This window comes from Lampetra planeri, chromosome 4 (assembly GCF_965212315.1).
Source record: "Lampetra planeri chromosome 4, kcLamPlan1.2.h2, whole genome shotgun sequence".
Classification (NCBI taxonomy): Eukaryota; Metazoa; Chordata; class Hyperoartia; order Petromyzontiformes; family Petromyzontidae; genus Lampetra; species Lampetra planeri.
In genome coordinates, this window is record NC_136110.1 from 28,225,610 (window position 1) to 28,249,209 (window position 23,600).

The following is a 23,600-nucleotide window of genomic DNA, read 5'->3' on the forward strand; positions in this document are numbered from 1 at the left end:
TCACCAACACACACAGCCAATCACTACGCGCTGGCACACGATCCCTACCCCAGCGCGTATCACCACTACACATGCACTGGGGTAAAGTGTGGGTACTCACACTTCTTCCAAGATATTTGGCCTGCATGGAAGAGTAGGCCAAATGCCCTCGAGAGCCGTTTTCTTGACCTATAGTGGAGGCTCTTTTTAAATCCTTTATATTAAATTTGCTTGCTTGCTTGCACGCTTACGACCGTGCAAATCTTTCAGTCGTGTTTTAACCCACTTCCCGTGATCCAATCGAGCTGATATTTTGCACACAGACTCGTTGTGCGTGACAATTTATTTTCGTGAAAATTTTTTTCAAAAATTGTACACTTTTTAGGGAAAAATATATATATATTTAATTACCAATTGCTTAATGGTGGCAGGCAATCATCTGACCCATAGGTGGCAGCCATCTCAAGCCAGAGGACGAGAGGACTCTAGCCGCCACGCATATAAAGGATTTATAGTGAAAAACTTTGTTTTTACGGGTTAATTTTTTCCAGTTGTGGTGTATGGCGTAAAGCAGACAAATATGCGAAACTACAAATGCCGCAGGTATTAGACTGACATTGCAATTTATATTATCCTTCGTTGAATTATTCTTCAAATGCACCCAGTCTCATACTGCCACGAAAAATAATTGTACATCTGGGCCTACACAAATGATCTGGATTTACTGCGTCTATTTTTAAGCATGTAGGAACCCACAGAGACGGGAGGCTTTTTTCAATGAAGATATGGGTCAAAATTAATGATTCGATACAGTGAAGCCAAATTCCAGTGTGAAGTACAATGAAATACCAAAATATTGTACAATTTTACAGGTTTCATGAAGCCTATAAATATACTGATTATTAATTTGCTTCCAAGAAGTAAACATATGAGAAAAACAAACGAAGGCCAAGTGAAAATGGCAATATGAATGCAATTGAGATATAAGGGGAAGGGGGACTGCAAAAGTAAATAAATTACAATTTAGTTCAAATGAGGGTATACATTTTAGGTTTATTACAATCGTGAGAAACTAAAATTAGAGGCGTTTTAACCCTTGATAATTCCGTCCATCGTGATAGACTGTTAAGATTTATAGCACTTTTGTGAAATTCTATTAAACATTTTCAAATCACATTGAGCCCCAAAAAAAAGTTGTTTTTGTCAAAATAACAATGAATCATTAACGTGACGAGAGCATGAACAACGGTGAGGTCAGGCTGCATTTGATCGCGATCAATGTTTGTAAATCCTTGGGTCTGCTCTCTATAACTCTAATGCTTCTAGAAGATATCCAATTTACACCATGACTACTTTCAAGAGACACTATTATTGTCGTTCAATGCTTTATACATTCAAATTACTATTAATACAATAGCTACTCCAAAAAAATGCATGCAATGTATTGAAATAATAGAATAAAGTTACGCGTTGGCTGAGTGACGGGATCTTTTAAAAGCACTGTTTAACAACGCATGAAGCATTTCGGTTAGATTTACAGCGCACTGCTGTAGAACTATACCAATAAATCCCTCGGCAGTTTTACTTTGCAGCCAGTTCTTGTAAGCAATTTATCAGCGCTCCAGACGTTGCAATTTCTGCCAGCGGGGTTCGCCTTTACAACGCCTAGGTACGCCATGATGCAATTCGCAAGGTCTTGTAATAGCATCGCACTATCATGAACCCAGAGAACATTTCCCAAATGGCCAGTTAACTCCCAGCACACGAGATGTTCCGTGCACCCTGTACGGATGATGGCCGACGCGATGTAACTGCTGCTCATGAGCCAAGTGGCCATCTTGAGATTGTGGCCTCTGGGTTTGCAAAGTGCGATTGTGTGTGTGTGTGAGTCAAAGCGGTGTTTTTGCAATATTTGCCATGCTGTTTTGTGAACGTAAAAGAAACCGCTTGCGCTTGAGGCTCCTCTCGGAAAATGAATCATTGTTTATTATTCATTGAGAAGCCTGAAGCTGTTTCTTGGCAATAATGTCATCAGAAAGTGTTCCGATCAATCTCACTATTTCCATAGGGCAGGCAGCTTTTGTTGTTGCCCTTAATTGACTGTGGAGGATATTAAAATCGCTGATGAGCAGCCGAACATTAATATGTGTCCAGTCATTGCCGGATTATGCATTTAACGCAGAATTATATTGCAATATTGTGGCCCTAAGAAGCGAGCAGCGCATGGACCTTCATCATGATTTTATGAAAATTGTTTAATATAAAATTGCTTCGGCATGCATTCACACCTCCCTATGTCAATACATCTTATATTCTGGACAATCACAAACGGTTATTGCTAAAATAATCAATGTTTTCCATATTTTTTTTCTGAGATATAATACTGTAGTCATGTATGTATGTTGAACTTCTTTCGCACCGTACATTACCGACCATGCTAATTTGAGGTGCGGCATTTGTAGCACGTACACAAGTAAATTATGTGTTCAACCTATGGTAGTTGTTTTATTTCACTCCAACAGTCCACTGTTTATATTATGATTAACTGTAACATATCATATGGGGTATAATGATTAATGAAAGTTAATTCGGTATTATGCTAATAAAACGCGTCCTGAAACATTCGTATCAGATTCTGTAATCGAATCACAACTGGATCTTAACGATTCAGAAAATCCCTTTGCTGGGGGGAATGAATTGTCACTCTCTTCCTGGAATGATACTCGCTCTCCCCAGTGGCACACTGGCCTCTTGATAGATTTACACTAACGACCATCAATATCTCCCTGCAGTCAGCCATGAGAGATGTTCTTCCATTACACTATTGAACAGGGTTTATGAAAGGTTATTTCGTTGCCGCAAAAAAATGCACCTACAGCAGAGTGTGCGAATTTCAAAAATGACCACAAAGCATAAGTGGCTAAGAAGGCAACGCGCTCAGAATATTTATTGGCGTCATTATAAATACACATGGACCACATTTCACGGAAAGATCATCTCACCTTAAGATAGGTTCATCAATTCTAAACTAAACTATTTTTATCTTACCAGGTAAGGCCCACTGAGCTCTCTAGCTCTTTTTCAGAAGTGACTTGGCCACAAATGATAGCCCAACGAAGTGGCTTATCACGTGGGAATGTATGGCAGCCAAATACTCTAAACCCATGTTGGTTCTAAATGTGGAGGGAAAAACCGGAAGATCCGGAGAAAAATCCACACGACCACAAGGAGAACATGCAAACTCTAAGTATACAGGCATCGTCAGGAACGGGATCGAACCCACGACCTCTTGTATACCAGGTAAGGTAGTTAACATCTCGCCACCGTGGCGCCCTATTATTGATCCAATTCAATTAACCCGACTATAATTAGGTCAATGCAACACTGTATTTGTCCCCATAAAAAAAATTTAAAAACGGCACCATCTGAGTGTGAGAAATGTCACCCCGGAGTTCACAAGGTTTTGAGACGTTTGAGGCAAGTGTGCACTCTCCAGCTCCTCCTGCACCATGTGACCGTGGCTCTTCACATTCTCCGCGCCCTCTGCCACCTTGCAGCTGCTGGTCGGGGAGTCGGCCGAGGACTACCCTGAGGAGAGCGGCTCTGCTGGAGAGACCGGGACGGAGACGCCCTCTGACCCCTGGATCCAGCGTGGCCTGGCACCAGAGGGCAGCTCCCCCTACGACGTATCTGCTCACAAGACCCACGGCGCGAGCCTCCTGGACCGCACGGAAGTCCTGGCCGGTGAGGAGCCAGCTGCTGCTGCACGCCTTCGCTCTGCTCGCCAGCTCCATCTGCTCGTCCCATTAAACGGATTAAATGTCAACGTGCTTCCTTTCTTACGCTTATTAAAATACTTCCATATGACTGCGATGTTTTCGCCGGGTAAAATATATATTTTTTCAAAATTGTACAAGGGGCCTTGTTAGTGGCGAGATGGAAATTGCCTCACGTTTCTAAATGTGGAGGGAAAAACCAGAGCACCAGAGAAAAATCCACGTGACCACGGGGAGAATATACAAACTCCAAATATATATGCATCAGCGTCGGGATTGAACCCACGACCTCCTGCATATCAGGCGAGGTAGTTAACAGCTCGCCACCGAGAGACGGTGGGGTTGGTGGGAGAATTGAAGAAACATGGCCATTGTTTCAACTGCTGCACCGGGAGATCGAACCAACGGCTTCTGCGTTGCAAGTCCAGCGCGCTAACCGTTACGCCATGGCAGCATCGTACGTATGTGTGTGCGCGTAATGTATCATTTGATAATACCTTGTGAATAACAATAACCGAGTGCGCCTGCTCACCTTGCAGCCATCATCGCCGGAGGCGCAGTGGGGCTCCTCTTCGCCGTCTTCCTCATCCTCTTCCTGGTGTACCGCATGCGGAAGAAGGAGGCCGGCAGCTTCTCGGTGGCCGGACCGCTGCCCTACAAGACCAACCTGGCGTACCAAAAGGCCCCCAACGACGAGGGCCCAATGTAGTTCCTTGGGCCCAGCAGTGAGGGCCACCAGCTCCTCCCCAACCCCAAGCAATGCACGACATGCACCAACGCCTGCCCAGCAGGGCCAGCCCAGCCATGGAACCATTAACTTATTTAATTAAATTGAAGAGAGGTAAAGTGGAAATTTAGCGTACGTGAGCGATTTGATATTTACCCTTTGCATCTGCAGTATGTGTAAACATATGTTTGGCTTGGTCAGAAGGTCGTCTTGGCCACTGCTAGTGATGCTACCACACCATTACCATCGTTTCCTTATGCTAGATCCCTCAGCTTTTGAGCAGTTGACCTGACACCAGACCTTAAAGGTCGTCTGCAGTGGGAACAGGGATTAAAAACAACACATGGTGTAATAAAAACAAATACTGTGCGTCGAAAGTTAATAGAGAACTTGATGACATTTTAATTCTAATCTGGTTTCTCAGGTGTCTGTAGATGAAAGGGTAAAGTGATTAACACTGTGGCATATTTTAATGCCATTGGCATTTCGATTCGTGTTGTTCATGTGCAAGAACTCCAATCAACTGATACCAATTTTGTTAAATTAAGTTAGTGCTTCCATACATTTACTTTGACCCTGTAAATCTAGAAAAAAAGCTGGCAGACTTCTTCAATGTGTCAGTGATTGTTTGCCTTTGGTTATTTCTTGCTGTGCAGCTTATTATGCTAGGTGTTAAACTCAAGCAGCAGTGGTCATGTTTTTTTCTCATCCGGCTATAACAGATGTGATATTTGGCAAACCGTGCTTTATTTTTTGTACAAAATAACAAAAAATAAAAAAAATGTTGCATATAGGCCACACGCCAGTATAAGCCAGGCATTGCTAGTTCATTTGAGTGATATATATATGTTTAGGTTTGATATTTTTCCTTCTTTCCGGTAAATACTTAAGAAAAACACTCGCGTTTTAAAACGGTTTAATTTAGTTCCGTTCACTTTTAATGAAATTGCTTCTTCGTGTTGTTGGTGTGCCATCACACCGGGCCAAACATTAGGCTTGTTTATATAAACAAATTCACCACCACGAAGTAGTGACGCGTGTGGTATTTTGCCCGTGCCTTTCAGCGAGACTGAGCTTCGGTCCCTTTTTACGTTTAGTCCTGGAGGGCAGTGCCGTAGGGAGCATACGCAATTGTCCTGTACTTCTCTGCTACCACAAGCATAACAAGAATTCAGACTTAACTACAATCTGTGTTCCACGCACGCGCCGACCCGTGGTCAAGTATGGTCAAATAACCCCCATAACCGCACGGTGTGGACTCGCCCTGATCTCGCAGTGGATTCACACGAAAGGCTGTAACGTGTTGTCCCACTCGCCCCCACCCTCACCCACTGCCGTCTGTTGAAATCCGACTAACGTGGTCGGCTACGTACGGTGCGAAAGAAGTTCAACATAATACGTGATATCCACGCCGCCTAAAACTCACCAGCGTGTGGTGGCATAAATGACTGCAAGGAGTTTAGGTATCTATTATGTAATTTAAATACGTGTGCATCTTTTAAGCGTGTCTCTTTGTTTTCAGTGTGCTTCACAGTTAGCTGGCTGCACCAGAGGATACAATTGATGAATCGTGTTCTTTCCTTAATATGCCAACCGTGCTGTTTTAATCAGGATGATGCTACATATTGTTTTTCTCTTCGTGCTATTCAGATGCTCATATCGTGAGAGTTTCTAGCGATGTTTTTGAACGCGTAAATCTCTCGGCTACTGCCCGGTATTGGCCACACTCCTTTATGCACATTCCGTCGTAAGATGCGTTTTCATTTGTTGCTGTCTTGAACTCCTATTTGCAACAACAACAAAAACATCTCATATAATTTTTTTTTCGTGTGATTGTTATTTAATCCTAAACAATCGTTTAAAATATCAAATTAATAGAATCTTCACATTTATTTTAAGAAAAAAAGTATGTTTTTATCAAGCATATTAATTGCATTTATTATACTGTAAGGGTTTCACCAATAGAGAACTTCGTATTCACTTAAGCTCTGTTTTGCCTGCTTTGCTGTCTGTCAATACGTTTTTCAATTTAGTTAAACTTCATTGGCTTGGAATGATTGTTTTTTTTTCTCCCAATTCATGCAATTTGCAAAAAAAGACGACTGTTCACGTGGTATCACAATTGTAAGTGCTGTTGACAATGCTGTACTGCGGGGTTTGTTTTAAGCATTCACAGATGGTAGTAGTAGCCGTAGTAGTTGTCACATTCGTTCTTTTTAGGTCTTTGATTCACATTATTGCTATTTATACAGTTTATAAAAAAAAATCTGGCATGGTTTTCCTGCACAAGAGGTAATATAATTGTGTGTATTAATTATGATTTGCCCATTCAGTGGGCCTTGCCAAAGCTTTTCTTCGTGCTTTTTCAAATGAAATGCGTCTCTTACTTGCTTTTACAATGAACTTTTCCGCTATTGGTGACCTTCCGTCTGATGGTATATTTCTCCCTTAATGCAAAAATTAAACGTCACTTGCGATTATAGGTTTTCTTGTTATTATCATCATCATCATTATTATTAGGACTTAATTTCTCACTAAATATTGTCTGGTTCGCTGGCAGGCTGGAACAGTCGGCTCTGTGACTCATAGCAAGAGGTATCATGGATGTGGTGTTGATGGGTGCTCGAAATATTTTCGGGTTTGCCAACCCAGACAGGACCTGGCTGAAATTAAACCCTCATCATCGGCATCGTCACTATGGCGCTTTTGATCTCACAACAATTGGCAATCACCAATACAACAATTCTGGATATTTGCTTATGAAAGGTAATTTGAAAAAAATAACCTTATGATAAGCATATGCAATGTTAGTATGGCTTTCCTTCTGTATTGATTATAATATTGTTCAGTTGAGGTATCTTTCCAAGGCTCTACAAAGTAAGGGGCAATCCATTTAATACATACGCATACAATCTGTCAAAACACCCTCCCCCCCCCACGTTTCCTATGCGTACATTGTCAGTATACCCCCCATACGCAAGTGTACGCATTTGGGTTAACCCCCCCTCCATGCGTACGTACTAAATGGATGGCCCCTAAGCGGTTACTTTATGGTCATCGACACACTGTAATATTCACATTATGTATGCAGTAACTCAGGCTAAGTGCATCGTGAACTTCCATCAATAACGAAATCAGTTTTTTTTTCTTTCCCTACGCATTATTTCATTTTAATTAGAAAAAACACCAGGCTTTAAAACACAGGTAATATAATATACATGTTTAAATATAAAATAGCTAATCATTCGGCGTTCACTGACATGTTATAATTAGAATAAAGCATTGTATATAGAGGGGGATACATCTGCATACCGTCTGAGCTAACTACTACTCGCAAATTAAAGTGCTTTCGTTCTTTATGGGGACTCGGATAAAGACGACGTTGCGTTGTACTGTAACTGTTATAAACATAATCGTGTACTGTGTTCTGTATTTGTTTTTCAAATAAAATGGACGATGCTGTTGTCCAGAGTGGCCACGTGCTTCCGATTGACGAGTCACGTGCTGAGAAACGAGTCTGCGTGGCAAGCGATGCCGTGCACTGGGTTACAAACGACGACGCGTTCGTAGGGGGCCGTCCATAAATGACGTCACGCACCTAGGTAGGGGGGGACGGGTCAGACATTTGTGACGATGTGTGACGAGGGGGGTTTGATAAATGTGACGTCACATCAAAATGCGCAACTTGAAATACATATAGACAACACGTTATACTTAATTAAATATAATTTTTTAATAAATTGTTTCTCCTACAACATCAGAGTGCAGCGGCACATTAAATACGCACTACAATGACAATAGTCTAAAGCGATTTGAAGCATGTTTTATTTTTTTTGGGGGGGGGGGGGGGGCAGAGCTTTGTGACGTCATATTTGAGAGGGGGTCTGACTTTTTGTGACGCCGTGTGACGAGGTGAGGGGGGGGGTCAAAAATCGTCCAAAATCGCGTGACGTCATTTATGAACGGCCCCTAAATCTGCGCAGCCCTGAGCATACCAGGCGACGTTTTCGATGGTGGGGGGGGGGGAGCCGTGGCCGTTCTTAGCGGCGCGTCAAACCTTTGAGGTTAGGTTTCGTATGCGTGTCTCTTGCCGTATAGGTGACATCGTCAGCGGGCGTCGTAGAGCAAGGCGGGTGATGCCACACACGTTTCTACAGCGTCGTTGCCACGGCGTTGTGGAGTGCCATGTAAGAGAGAATGTTTGATTCGTGCCGGGAAAACTCCAGCGAGGTCAATGCAGCAATGCATTTTATGTAAAAAAAAGCCTTGGTGCGGGTGTACTTTAATATTGTTTTGGGCAAATGTCAACTTGCATAATACTGTGTTGGCTAATTTGTAAGTGAAGTCAGGTATCGAACAAAATGTTTTAGACTTGTATGCATATAAAAAAAACAATGTACAGGATGTATGTGAAGATATCCATTTGTTTAAGAGTTACAGTTAGACACATTTGATCTCGGGCCAATAAAATAGCAAAACACTTGATAGTATGAAATAATGTATCAAATGAGTCTCATCCCTCCAAACCTCCACTTGCCTGCCAAGGCGTTGGTGACATGTGCCCTAATTGAGATATGAGAGCCCCTGGGTGTTCGCCAGCGCCTCGGCTGTGCTGGTTTAAAATGCTTCTGTTATTGGCCTATTCAAGATCACGCGAGCGATTCGGGTTTTTGGCGTACACTTTTACTTCATGTATGTATGTAAGGAAGACGTTGCCAGCATGTCAACCATGGAGTCGAAAACCGCCGTCTAATTATAGTTATTTAATCATGGATGATACCTGTGTAGTGTGTCGTCTGTGCGTGCGGGTGGCGTGCGTCGCACACACAGTCAGCCGGAGACTGGGTGGTGGTCGCAGGGAGCACCGCTCTGCCCTCTTTATTCGTTGTTGCCGAGCTCACGCCACAACTCGGGCCCCCTCTCTCTCCCACACGCAACCCGGCTGTCGCGCGTCCCATCCCAGACACGACTCTGTCCGCGTTGCACAGACGGCGTCGACTGGGACAGCCAAACGCTGTCCGGCCGCGCAATGATCGGGCGAAGGCGGCAGGGACAAGGTCAGCGACGAGGGCAGCGACGACGAGACGAGTCCAATCCCAGAACCGGGAGCCCGTAGCTCTCGCTCTCCGCTGCTTTTATTCCCCTCGGCGCGGCCTGGCTCCGCCCTAGCCGCGCCTCCCTTCTCAAACCCTCTAGAGCAGGGGTCGGCAACCTACGGCTCCGGAGCCGCATGCGGCTCTTTACGGGCTGCTTCTTGACGTTATGTACGTATGTACAGTATGTACTCAGATGCATTGCGGCTCTTGAAATACTGAATTTTGTACCGAATTGGAAAGAAATGGCTCTTCTTGTTATTTTGGTTGCCGACCCCTGCTCTAGAGGGTTCCAGGGGCTTCCACACGAGGTCTATTGTGACCCTTGCCCCAGTTCCTCCGCCCTGCCGGCACACACACCGTGTATATGCTCAACGGCGTGAGAGCTAAGTGCCCACCTGCAGTTCCTGCAGCTGCCCAACAGTCAGCGCTATGTCACTACACCTGTTTGCACACCCAGTGGCATACACTTTTACTTTATGTATGTAAGGAAGACGTTGCCAGCATGTCAACCGTGCAGTTGAAAACTGCCGTCTAATTCTAGTTATTTAATCATGCTTGCACACCCAGTGGTGTGGCTATGGAACGTGCAGAAAATGTAACTGAACCCGCAGCAGGGGGTCCCATGGGTAAAAGCAGCCCAGGTGCCGGGCTTTGAAGATGGGGAGGGCCCCTATTGAATTGCATCAGAGCCCGTAACCAACCACGATACCTACCAACTCCGGTCATCCTCGTGAGCAGCAGCTTTTGGCTGGCCATCGAACAAAGATGGTCACCGCTTTGCGCGCTTTCGGATGCGCTTCTGCGCCCGTCTGGAACGCTCTTCCTTCCAACATTAGGAATCCACTGGGAGCTATGCACTTTTAAATCTAAGGTTGAAAACTCATTTCTTTAGATTTGTGTGTTTAGTTTGTTGTCCTCCCCGCTGCATCTCCGATTAGCATGGTTGGCTACGTACGATGTGAAAGAGGTTCAACATACATATGTTCCTAATGACACCCAATTTTATCATTGAACCCTTGCTCTGCACCGCTAACTAAGCGTGCAGCTTTGATTATAACAGCTGATGGACTCCCACCCACCACTTTGATCTTGACATTACGACGTGGAGAAAGAAACATGTTCTCAAAAGGTTTTTTTTTCCATCGCACTGGACGTGTGTTTATTTCTTCAGTACAGTAGTGTGCGCAAAAATATTAGCCAGATACATTGATGAAGGTAAGCCAAGCGTGGGGCACTTTATTGCAACTGCTTCGGACATCACTCGCCACAGATGTTAGCCATGGAAGGGAATTAAACTCGGGTAACTGACTTTATAGCACAGTAAAATAAACCACTTTACCACTCCACTCGACACACATACTATGTAAAACTAACCTATTGATAGCTGTGTCTTTGAAGATAGTATTGTAATGGAATACTGGCGTAAAGCATGCTGGGTTTAAAAAAGTGAACAGTACTTGTGCTGGTTGTGTCATGCTTGTGTTTGTTTTGTAAACACGGCTCAAAACGCCAAGTCACCAACAACAAACACTTTTGAAAATATAATAGATACGAGTTCATACTTTTTTTATTGAAATTTCATCATGTGCCAAAGCATTTGCCAAGATTTTAAGAATCCTTCATGATGGACTAGATCATTACATAGAAAGTGGCAAAAAAGAGATTCACCGTTACTTTAATGCTTGCCAGGAGTTTTCACTGGCATTTATGATGCCAACAATTTATAGTAATTTATATGTATTCTCTGCCATTTATATGTTTTCTACCAGTCAACAATGTTACTTTAATATGCAAAGTGATGGCTAGAGAGGAGAGTGCATCTGCTGTTGACAATATACACTGTGACATTTATTTTTTCTCCCAATTAGATTCCGACTGTTGTTGCCAACCTTATGACACGTGAGGGAGTTTGCTCCATTTCCAGCCTCATTAAAGTAGGGTGCAAGAGAAATATTTAATTCCATATTATTTTTCACTGCTCAGTGAGCATATTGCTAGACAGCAAAGAGTCTCAGAGGTGCAAGTGATAATTTTAATAGCTAATTAATCACAATACTGCAGGAGCCTAAGTCTTTAAACACGTCTTTAGATATAAGTGCTGAAACCTAACTCGTTTTTTTTCACTTTGTTAGAAATTTTGGACCAGTTTTCATAAATGCCTCTGGACAGAACTGCGAGGAAATGTGAGGCAATCTTTATTTTTTAAGCTTTCGTGACTGCAGGAATCCATACTCTTTGGTTCTGTCGGTAAAGTCACGTAGGTAGAAAATAAAATAAATCACGACGTTTCAGGCGCAACACAAGCGTCCGTCATCAGGTGGGAAAGCATGGCCTGCTGCTGATGCAGACTGTTTTTTTTTTACCCTTTTCACCTTTTTTTTTTAAACAGGCCATGCTCTCCCACCTGATGATGGACGCTTGTGTTGCGCCCGAAACGTCGTGATTTATTTTATTTTATAACCTACGTGACTTTACCGAAAGAACCAAAGAGTATGTGAGGCAATGTTTTGCCTCTGGATGATGTCCAGTAAGTTAGACATTTTAGAAAATATATTGAAGGTCTGGGTGCGCATTTCACAACTTTGGAATTACACATATACAGTATATATAGTGAAACTAAAGTAAATATAAAAAACACGTAATTCCAAATATTGAGTAATTAATATATGCTAATATTTCAACATATTTTTAAGTATAAAAATCAGGATGTCATGAAATCTTGACTTAAACCTTTAAAACAGTCTGCAGATTTCCCCCTCTTTTTCCTCCTGATGACGATCGCTTGTGATCGAAACGTCGTAGATTTTTGTTCATTTTATATTCATTTGTATTGATTTGAACCTATCTACGTGACTTTACCGAAAGACCCAAAGAACAAGATTTCATTACTTAAATCACGAAAACCACCTCAAGCTAAAAAAAATATTATTTTATCCTAGATCTTTTACCCTCCACACTCATACCTCACTGTTGCCCACACTAGCATGGTACATTATTAAATTCATCAATCCAGTTGTACCGTTCCCTTAGTTCTCAATAATTGCTTCTGTAGCTCTCATCCTGAAAAAATCCACACTCTGCAAGTGTCCATCTCAAGCCTCCATTTCAACACAAAAGTCCGAGAAAAGGTTATCTCATTTATATCTATTTAAAGACCTTTCCTTTCATGATGACCGCAACCCAATTCAATCTGAATTCCACCAAGGTCTCGATTTAAAGCTTTCGTGACTGCAGGGATTGATCTTCTTGGTTCTTTCGGTAAAGTCACGTAGAAGGAAAATAATAAAAATAAAACATAATAAAATAATTCTCACGACGTTTCGGCCACAATGCAAGCAGCCGTCCTCAGGTGAAGAACAGGTCTGTCGGGAAGACAGCGTCTGAATGGGGCTGTCTTCCCGACGCTGTCTTCCCGACAGACCTGTCTTCCCGACAGACCTGTTCTTCACCTGAGGACGGTTGCTTGCGTTGTGGCCGAAACGTCGTGAGAATTATTTGATGATGTTTTATTTTCATTATTTTATTATTTCCCTTCTACGTGACTTTACCGAAAGAACCACGAAGATCCACCAAGGTCATTTACCTGAATCAGCTCTCTTGCTTGTGAGAAATTGCACTCACTTAAAATCATGGATAACTCTCACTCCTGGTTCTTTTAGACCTTTCTGCTACTTTTGACACCATAGGGCACTCCATCTCTCCTTTGACAGCGCCATGCATGATTGAACCCCTGACTACATCTCCTGTCATCTCGCTCCTACTCCCCTTTATCTCCTCCTCCTCACTCCAACAATAAAGCTATCCGTCAAAATCTGCAGACAACCTTCACTCAGTGGGAGGTCACTCATTCTCCTCTGCTGTCTCTATATCTGCAACTCAATTCCCCCCAGATATCCATGATGTTGAATCCCCAGTCCCTGTTCAAATGCTGGCTCAAGACTTTACTTTTTTTTATCCTGAATCTACGCTTGTCTATAAAATAAATCGGCCCGTTTCTATAAAGCGTCTTCAGATAAGGTTGCATTTAGACGCTATATACATCGGTTTTTTTTATTGTAATCTAATAACAGCCAATTATGTTTCACCGTGCTCTCGTGCGCCCTATTAATGATGACAATAGCTTCCTGGCTCGCAGCCTGCATGGCGGTTGCATGGTGTGCAGCTAATGAAACTCTATGGAGCGGAATTTAAAGTGGGAAGACAAGGGTCAAAGGGGAAAATCCCATTTCCAGGCGACGTTACGCTGTCGTGGGTTTTACCGACTGTGCACATTTCACGTTAAGCGTTGTGTACCATGCACGCGCGTCTGCGTTAATTCTACTTTTGTGAATTAAAATTATTGGGCAGTCAACCCAGGCTCATCATCTTTCTTCTTCTTCTAGTCTCTTGACCTTTGTGAGGGATATTTGAGGCCAGGGGTTCTTAAACTATCATTTTCAGTGTGGCCACATAATGAATCTGGCACGTACTGGCAGACCACGCAATTTCACAGGCGTCGAGACGTCATAATTGATTTCCTTCACCGGCGGTCAGTCTGCACTTCTCTCCGTCCATCGCTGCGTCTTTCACCTGGGACAGCTTCCATCCCATTGTTGCATTGTTTGATATTTGATGTCAATTCCGATCATGGTCTTGCTCTTCCCCTGAGCACCTTCCTGTGTTGCCAGTGCCGGATTATCCTATGCTACGGTCCCCGCACTTTCAAGCTATCCATTTCGGTTCAGTGATTCTGCACTTGCTCTGTTACTATAGTACTATACTGCCTTCAACTTTTATGAACGACTGGATGTTTAAGGTTAGCGATTTGTCGTATTACCTGGCTGTATAGCAAAAAAATACAATTACTTTACTGTGCGAGTTACAAAATGTGTTTTAATATTTATGTGTTTTTTTTATTTAGGGCCCCTTTATAACAAACATATACTGCAGCAGGTCTTGTGGGTGTTGTTGTTTGACTTGCATCCCACTGGGATTATTGCACACAGCGTTGGTGTACGGTGCTTTTTCTGGAAGACTTTGCAGTTTTTTCCTGGATTTTTCTGTTTGCGCATAGTCACCATGAGATGTTTTCTTGTTCATGTTTTTGTTTTGTTGCACCCGATCCAAGAGCCGAATGGCTCACGGGGCTATACCTAATAAACTGAAACTGTCTTGGTGAGCAATCGGCGGTGAGTGATGTCTGAACTGCTCCTGTGCCAACGCCCACCCCATTCACCAACGCGCATTGAACCTACGTGGTGAAGTATCGTAAGATAACCCCCGTGACCGAAAGAGTGTGGAGAGGCCCTCATCCAACAGGGGATTGACAAATGACTGCAAATTAAAACGAGCCAACAGAAACACGGCCTAACGCAACTGCACCACTTTAAGCAAAAATGGTTGTCTTTTGGACATGCTGTACTGCCCCCGTCATAGGAACGTGGATCATCACGCGACACTGATGCTGTCAGCCGTGACCTGGGATCAAAACAAGAATGGGGGGAGGGGGGTCATATGCGATTCACAGATACGGCGCGTTAACCACTGTCCCACCGCTCCTAATCGACAGGGCGGTCCAGATGTCTTGTGAATGAATCGACCCCCCAAAAAATGTTGTTTGTTGTTCCTTCGCTTATTCCTTTCTGTTTTAACACCCATTGACATACGAGAAAAATATAGAAATTAAGTTTTACATAATAAACGAGTGGAGGGAGGGAGTGGAGGGAGGGGAGGGAGGGAGGGAGTGGAGGGAGGGGGAGGGGCGGGAGGGAGTGGAGGGAGGGGAGGGGGAGGGAGTGGAGGGTGAGGAGGGAGGGGGTGAGGGGAGGGAGTGGAGGGAGGGGAGGGAGGGGGAGTGGAGGGGTGTGAAGGGGAGGGGGGAGTGGAGGAAGTGGAGGGGGTGAGGGGAGGGAGTGGAGGGAGTGAAGGGAGGGGGAGGGAGGGGGAGTGGAGTGGAGTGGAGGGGGGGAGTGGAGGGGAGTGAAGGGGAGGGAGTGGAGGGGGGAATGAGGGGAGGGAGGGGGGGGAGTGAAGGGGAGGGAGGGGGTGGAGAGGAGGGGGTAGTGGAGGGAGGGGGGAGTCACGAGACATCTGGGGCCTCCCCCGTGTACTGGCATCGCTGCTACGTGAGAACAAAGTTCCCCATCAGCTGCTGCCGCTGGGGCTGCCGGGTCGCCTCTTCGGCGTCTCAGACCTCCTCCTCCTTGTTCCGCGCTTGCAACGCACGGCTAAAGTGTCTCGGTGCGTGTGTGTACTGTACTGCTTGTGTGTGTGTACTGTACTGCTTGTGTGTGTGTACTGTACTGCTTGTGTGTGTACTGTACTGCTTGTGTACTGTACTGTGCTGCTTGTGTGTGTACTGTACTGCTTGTGTGTGTACGGTGTGTACTGTACAGCTAGTGTGTACTGTACTATGTACTGTGTACTGTACGGAGTGTGCACTGTACTGCTTGTGTGTGTACTGTGTGTGCACTGTACTGCTTGTGTGTACTGTACTGCTTGTGTGTGTACGGTGTGTACTGTACTGTGTGTACTGTATTGCTAATGTGTACTGTACTGCTTGTGTACTGTACTGCTTGTGTACTGTACAGCTTGTGTACTGCTTGTGTGTGTACTGTACTGCTTGTGTGTGTGGGGGGAGCGGTGGCGCATTGGTTAGCGCACTGCGGCGCCACCCGCACCACCGCACCACCCAACAGTACGTGACAGGCTATACGGGGGATCTTTGTCTTTGTAGTAGCACATGGGGAGCCGGTAGTGTAGCGGTCAGCGCACTGCGCTACGAACCTGGACACCCGAGTTCGATTCCCGTTCACGGCCAACACCCAGTGACGATTTTCTGAACCGTTCCTGGGCCTCCCCTAGGTCGACTCAGCCTCAAAATGAGTACCCGGTGCGGTGTGTAAAGATCGACACCGGGGAGACAAAGGCGGCCGGGCGTGGTGTTCCCCCCCCCCCAATTCGTGTGCCTTGCCGGCCTTCATAGGTGCTCGCTAACAGCACTTGCCCCCATCAGTCTATTGCAGGCGATACGGAGGATCTGTGTCTATTGTAAGAATGCTACATCGACTAATCGATTATACACTGGTCAACACACTTTTTCTGGCATAAGGTATTCCAACGATTTTAAGGTAATTTTGGGGTGCTGATTCCAAATCTGGCATCAGTTTTTGTCTATCACATCAGGTTTTTGAGATATCAAATATTGCATTTTCAATAAAAACTGCAGAAGAAAAATATTAAATAAATGCGGATATCTACATAAAATGATATTATAAACACACTATCCTAAAAATACAGCACCATATTTTAACACTAAAGCAGTCACTGACTCGCAACAACTTGCAATCATAAGTGACAGAGTTAATTTCGGGTAAAATCAATGAAAATGGGGTATGCCGATAGCATAAAAATGAGATGTGATAGAGCAAATCTGAGATCAGATTTGGAATCAGCACCCTGAAATTAGTCTAAAACAGCTGCAAAATTCCAGGCCAGAAAAAAATGTTATTTTTTTGTTGACCAGTGTAGATGGCAATACTGTTCGGGAGCGAAATGCTAATTTAGCAGGTCTACTGGCCACGTCGAGAAGACTTTAAGGGAGAGGAGAGTTAGTGTCGTTTTCCTATTCCTCCTCTGCGGAATAATCAAAACGACACGAGACTTGAGTGGTTTCGTGTTTGGTCCATAGTTTGGCTTGCATTGTCAGAGTCACTAATGTGGCTTGTCTCTAATCCATCTCTGCCTCTGTGTGTCTATGTAACTGTGTCTTTCGGGCTCTATGTATCTGGCCTTAATCTAAGTTGTCTTGTGGTTGTTGTTGTTTGACTTGCATCCCACTGGGATATTTGCACAGGGTTGGTGTACCGGTGATTTTTCTGCAATATTTTGCTGTCTTTTCTTGGATTTTCTGTTTGCACATAGTCACTTTAAGATGTTTTCTTGTTCATGTTTTCGTTTTTTGTTTGTTGCGGTTGCACCCGATTCAAGAGCCGAATGGCTCACAGGGCTATACCTAATAAATGAACTTTGAACTTTGAACTGTATGATATGGGTCTCTGTATCTATTTGGGTCTCTCTGTGTCTCTGGGTTTACTATATGGTCCATACTTTGGGTTGCATGACAACAAACGCACGACTGTGGCTTGTCTCTCTAATGCATCTCTGTGCGTCTGAGTATCTTTGTGTCTCTACAGGTCTCTATGAATGATTATCAATGTATATCTGTGCACCTCTGTGGGTCTCTATCCGTATTTACATTAGTCTTGCTCATGGCGATATATTCAGGAGCTGTGTGCCAATGCCGATGCTCTGCTAGCCATGACGAGAGGGCTTTCTTCAGGAGAGAGAGAGCTTGGGTAGTTTTGCTTTCGTTCTGTTGAAGGAGCACAGACTACCTAACTAATTGATGAAAGTGCTATCGAGACGTTATGCTCGGCAGACCCGAGAGGCCACGACATGCATAATAATGTGATAAAAATAATTGATTCCTAAATCATATCTGGAGGCAGTCGTGGTGGAGGCAATCGTTACATCAGCATGGGAAAACGTAGTGCTATGGATTCATGACTAGTCTAGTATGCATCAGAGCTATCCAAGAGGGCAGTGCAGAAAAATATGTTGTACTGCACGTCTATGCTCCCCTCTTCTGTGCTCCCACTCTAGGCCAGCGTGGTGGTGGTGAAGTATGGTCAAATGAATATCCGTTACCCAAAGGGGGTTCGGATCAGGGCTTTAGCCAGCAGTGGATTGTGGATTGCACTAAGTGCTGCAACATGTACATGTAAGAAAAACATAGTTGGCAGACAACTGAATGCCTCTGTTAATTTGTAAAAAAATATATACTTTGACTTGGCCACATTGAGCAAAGTGCGTCACGGCGGTCAAATCGTTTACTTGTGTTTATTTGCAGGATTTTTTTTTTTTACAAATTAGTTCTTACATAAATAATTCGCCTTCATGTTTGTCACGTATCATTAGGGCCTCTTGTGGGCAGTCTTTGGGTTAACCTACAAAGACACTCTGTCAAAGCGGCGTGTGTGTTTTCCTTGCCCGTTGGTTGGCGCTGCTGGATTTGATTTGTCAGTGGTAATTTTTTTGGTTTACATTTTGCAGCTTAATTATTACTGAATCTCTCTGATATTAGAACAAAAGGGCTGTTACCAGAAACGCCACCTATTTTATTCACCCCCCCCCCCCCCTTTGTAAGGCAGTGTTATCGACGAAAGTGTTGTATTTCTGAATCTTGGAATTCTTAAAACTGGAATAAAACTTGCACCAAAGCCATATTACTCTAAAATGGAACATGAAATGTTGCTAATGATCTTTTTAAACAAATAGTAAATATGTATTACTGTATATTAATAAGTAGTATTCCCTTGGATACTACTTCCAGCCCAGATGTTTTGGACAACAGATGAATTGACAAAAACATCTTCAACGTGACCCAGTTTTTGTGACATCATCTGGCTTTTTAGCAGAACGTGGAAGTTTGGCAGTAAATCAATAATTTGATCTGCATTTATCCGCAGGTAAGAGGCTCGCATAGAAAGCATCAATGCAGGCACTAGATTAATTCTATTTTGCTTTTCTCTTTCTTGCAATTTAGAATCCATCTAATTTACAATAATCCAATTGTGACCACGCATTTTCTTTATTCCTCTGCCCAATAGTAGGTCTTTGACTCAAGCTCCCTCAATGTTGTCTGATCTTGTGCGTGCTTCTTCATTTCACTATACCCCCTACCCCCCCCTCAAGCTATGAAGCAATATTTATCTTGTTCTGCCTCTTTCCCAACTTCCAGAACTTCCTTCATCGAGCTTTAACCTCTGCGGATGTTTCGATTTAAAGCTTTCGTGACTGCAGGGATTCATCTTCTTGGTTCTTTCGGTAAAGTCACGTAGAAGGGAAATAATAAAATAATAAAAATAAAACATAATAAAATAATTCTCACTGTGAGAATTATTCTACGTGACTTTACCAAAAGAACCCTGAAGATGAATCTCTGCGGATGTGTCCATCCACATAATTTCCCTTTCATGGATAACCTGCTCTGGAGCTTCCTCATTACTTTTTCGATCTACCCAACTAATATTCTCACTGCTTGGACAGGAATAGGTGTGGATGACAAGATCTACCGGTAGCACCCGTCCTGTTGTGATGACGCACACGCTTGCACATTTCGGTGCGTTTGCACTGTTTTTTGTGTTTAGCTTATTGTCGCTCTCCCCCCCCCCGCACCTCCGATGACCAAAGTTGACTACGTACAGTGCGACGGAAGTTCAACATACTGATTGACTGATTGCAGGATAATGCCATCGCTGGTGGTGCTGGTGGTGGCGGCGATGGCCGTGGGGCTGTGGCCTCATCTGGCCGTGGAGGGCCGTGGCATCCCTGCAGCCGGCAGTGAGCTCCTGCACAAGGTCCAGCGGATGCGGCAGGACGTTGCGGCACATTCGGGCATTGCTTCGCAGATCATCGACCTGGCCGTGCACGGTGCAGCGCAGAATCGTTCCTACGAGCGCCTTGCCCTCTTCACCGACAAGATCGGCAATCGGGTAAGCGTGCGTGGAAGGTATTGTGTACCCCTTTTTACACAGGCACATCCTAGCCGTGCCGTTGTTGCCATGCTGCTCCAGGCGCGGGTTTTTTTCCACTGCAGAAGCCGAGCCGTGCCGCTGACGTCACACACACATTGTAAACTATAAACCTACGTACTATTTTTTTTATTTACCAGGCAAGGCCCACTGAGCTATTTGCTCTCTTTCAGAAGCGACCTGGCCACAAATAATAGCTCAACAAAGTGGCTTATCGCGTGGAAATTTAAAGCAGCCAAATACTCTAAACGCATGTTTTTAAATGTCGAGGGAAAAACCAGAGAACCCGGAGAAAACTCTACACGACCGCGGGGAGAACACGCAAACTCCACATATGCAAGCGTCAGGGTCAGGATCAAACCCACAAACTCCTGTATACCAGGCGAGGTAGTTAACATCTCGCTACCGTGTAGAGAGATGTCATCAGCATGCGTCGCGAGACGCATGCTGATGACGCGGTGATGCGATTTGAGTTAACATACACTGATAAACACACACCTCAAGCTAGCTGGATGCCGTGTTAATGTTTCTCATGTGTGATGATGCCAGGCTCATGGAATATCTCATCAGCCCCACCCTTGACCCTGCTTGGCCCGACTCGGCAAGTAGCCAGTGAAGAACCACCCGTGTACCATGAGAGCTCTGCGTTGGCTTGCCTTGAATGTGCCATTGGAAAAGTGCAAGTGGCAGCAAAAGCAGGTCACAGGCAGCCCAGAAAAACCCCAATGAAGTCTTCGGCTGAGAATGAAAGACTCTGGTGCAATTACAGCGTAGGGGATTGCCGATCTGTCTCGTTTATTAAAAACGAGACAGTTCGTCTCCAATGAGATCACAGAGTCTGAAGTTTGTGTCTCATGTGGTTGTGTATTCGAGCTGTGATTTGTTATTACGGCCCGTAAAACAGACGCTGTCTCTTTGTATGTGTGTGGTTCCTGTACATCTTCAGACTTGATTGTATTTTAATAAACACGCACGCCAGTGTTGCTCGACATTGGTAAGAACAAAAGAAACGACTGTTCCCTTGGGCTTTTTTGGACAAAAATGTAATAAATGGATAACTAACTCTTTCCAATGCTGATATTGGATTTCTGAACACATGTTACAGCATGCCTGTCCCTGGATATTTTTGGCTTTTGTCGCAATCATGCGGGCGCGTACCTCCGATTACACTGTGTAACAATTTTTTTTTGTTCCTGGGTAGTAAGTGTTATTTCCTCGTTGCTTATGCCTCAAAAGTACAAAAAATGGCTATTATTCCCCACAAACTTTGCTTTTGTAACCAGGACAGTGATATTTGGAAATTTACCTATTTTCAATGAGAAAACGGGCGAATTTGTGTCTTTTCGTTCACGTAACGTCAGAAAAAAAAGATGTAGATACCAAGGCGCACTACCACATGCGGGAGTGGCCACAGCGGACCGAGTTCTCTATGGGGAGGAACAAAGTGAAGTGGGGGCCACTGGTGGACCCCCGGAAGGTGCTGATGCCACCACTGCACATGAAATTGAAAAAGAGCTTCATAGCCCATCAGATTCCTCCAGCATAAATAAATATTCGGATTCTGAACACCCCCGAAAGACAGGCTGCTGTTCAGCATTGCATCCTCCTTGTGCTTTGTAGGGTCAGCTGAACATCAGGAGCTCCCATGCCACAGCGTGCCTTGGTGTGTACTGCATGGGGAGTCGGGGGTATAAACACTACGTCGTGATGATGGCAACTTGTTTATGCCGGTTCCACAGATAAGTGGCTCCAAGGCGCTGGAGCAGGCCATCGCGTACATGCTGTCCGCACTGCGGGACGACGGTCTGGAGAACGTGCACCCGGAGGCAGCCAAGGTCCCGCACTGGGTTCGCGGCCGGGAATCTGCCACCATGATCGAGCCTCGCAATCACAGCCTGGCCATCCTGGGACTCGGCGGGAGCGTCGGCACACCGCCGGGAGGTGTACATTTATTTTTCGTGTGCGCTGCTTGCATGCGACTGGGTAATGGAAGTGGTGATGCTTTTGTCCTTCCCCCGCACCTCCGATTAGCACGGTTTGATACTTACGGTGCAAAAGAAGTTCAACATGCATACATACATGCGGAGCGCTTCATTCATGAGCGGTAGTCAATGGCTCTTGAGAATAATGATACTGTTGCAGCATCCAAATTCTCTGAATAGATGAGGCCAGTGTTCTTTAAACTATAATTTACAGTTGGCCACACAATGAATCTGGCATGTACTTGCAGACCACGCGATGTCACGTGGCATTGAGACGTCATAACCTCCGTAAGTGTGACCACTAATCTGTTCCTCTTGTCGCCAGGTCTTACATTTCTTGTTACCTTACGTTAATCTCGTAAATTTTTTATCAGGATGTATCAACGAGCCATAGCTCTCAGTGGGCCATACCTCAGTGGTCCACCACAAAACCTCCCCCTGTGGGCCACCAGTTGAAGAACCCTGATTTAGACATTTGGCCCACAGTGGTAAATGACAGCTCCGTTTAATCTGAACACACTGAGCCTTTCCTGCTCACGGCTGTACAACTCCACTGACTGCACTGCAGAGGGAAACCGCCAGTTATTTTATTAGACTGCGGTTTCCTCTGTGACAGGCATGATTCATTTTAAATCGGTTCGCAAATAATTGTCTACAATTCCATTACGTACAGCTATCAATAGATGTCATCGGTATGAACCTGCACTTGTCGTAGAGACGCCAGCGCTGGGAGGAGCGTGGGCTACCGGCCGTGGGTTCTGCGACAAAAGCTCACGCTCGCGCTCTTGCCGTTGTTGTGGCGGCAGGCACGACAGCGGACATTCTCGTGGTGAGCTCCTTTGATGAGCTGCGGAAACTGGGCACAGCAGCCAAGGGCAAGATCGTCGTTTACAACGAACCCTACGTGAGCTACGGGGAGACCGTCAAGTACCGCGGCGTTGGGGCCAGCGAGGCGGCCAAGTTTGGAGCCGTCGCTGTGCTCATCCGTTCCATCACGCCATTCTCCATCCACAGGTTTGCCCATGGGTCCTGTGCTTTATCATGGCACTGTGGGTGGTGTGTCTGTTGGCGGCTCGTAAGGACCACCTTCTCAAAAAGATGTTACTTATTATTTTCACTCGCGCTGGAATGTGGAGCGCAGCTGTTTATAGTTGACTGGGTTGTTGTCTATCTAGAGGTAATTCTCGTCACTGGGGGTGAATGCCCCATGACAGATACGTTCCACATTTTGCTAAATTTTTCATATCTCACGGCTAGCGCCCCCATCCAATTGATTTGTAATGGCGTAATTGATATGGAACGGTGGTCAGAGTTTTGTGAGACAAGAATGCCATTATTTATTTTGAGGTGCCGCAAGTGGCTCGGGGATCAGCGCACTGAGCTGGCACAGCTGGGATCGTGGGCTCAAATGTGGCCTCTACCACTTGTGACTTAAACACGTTCCTTCGGAGTGGGCAGGTAGGAAC

At 44.8% G+C, this 23,600-nt stretch overlaps 2 protein-coding genes across 3 annotated transcripts in view; both read left to right on the top strand.

Moving 5' to 3' along the window:
- The window catches only part of LOC144717896 (uncharacterized), a 114,097-nt gene extending 109,506 nt beyond the window's left edge, over positions 1-4,591 (top strand). Inside the window, exons 4-5 of the mRNA XM_078593674.1 lie at positions 3,537-3,723; positions 4,295-4,591. Coding sequence (XP_078449800.1) covers positions 3,537-3,723; positions 4,295-4,464 — 357 coding nt within the window. The 3' untranslated portion in view covers positions 4,465-4,591. The remainder of the gene's footprint in view (positions 1-3,536; positions 3,724-4,294) is intronic.
- An 11,034-nt stretch (positions 4,592-15,625) lies between these two features.
- The window catches only part of CPQ (carboxypeptidase Q), a 65,568-nt gene continuing 57,593 nt past the window's right edge, over positions 15,626-23,600 (top strand). Inside the window, exons 1-4 of one of the 2 annotated variants that reach the window (XM_078593675.1) lie at positions 15,626-15,797; positions 19,864-20,113; positions 21,892-22,093; positions 22,941-23,148. In XM_078593675.1, the coding sequence (XP_078449801.1) occupies positions 19,868-20,113; positions 21,892-22,093; positions 22,941-23,148 (656 nt within the window). In that variant the 5' untranslated portion in view covers positions 15,626-15,797; positions 19,864-19,867. The remainder of the gene's footprint in view (positions 15,798-19,863; positions 20,114-21,891; positions 22,094-22,940; positions 23,149-23,600) is intronic. The other variant, XM_078593676.1, reaches the window with a different exon arrangement.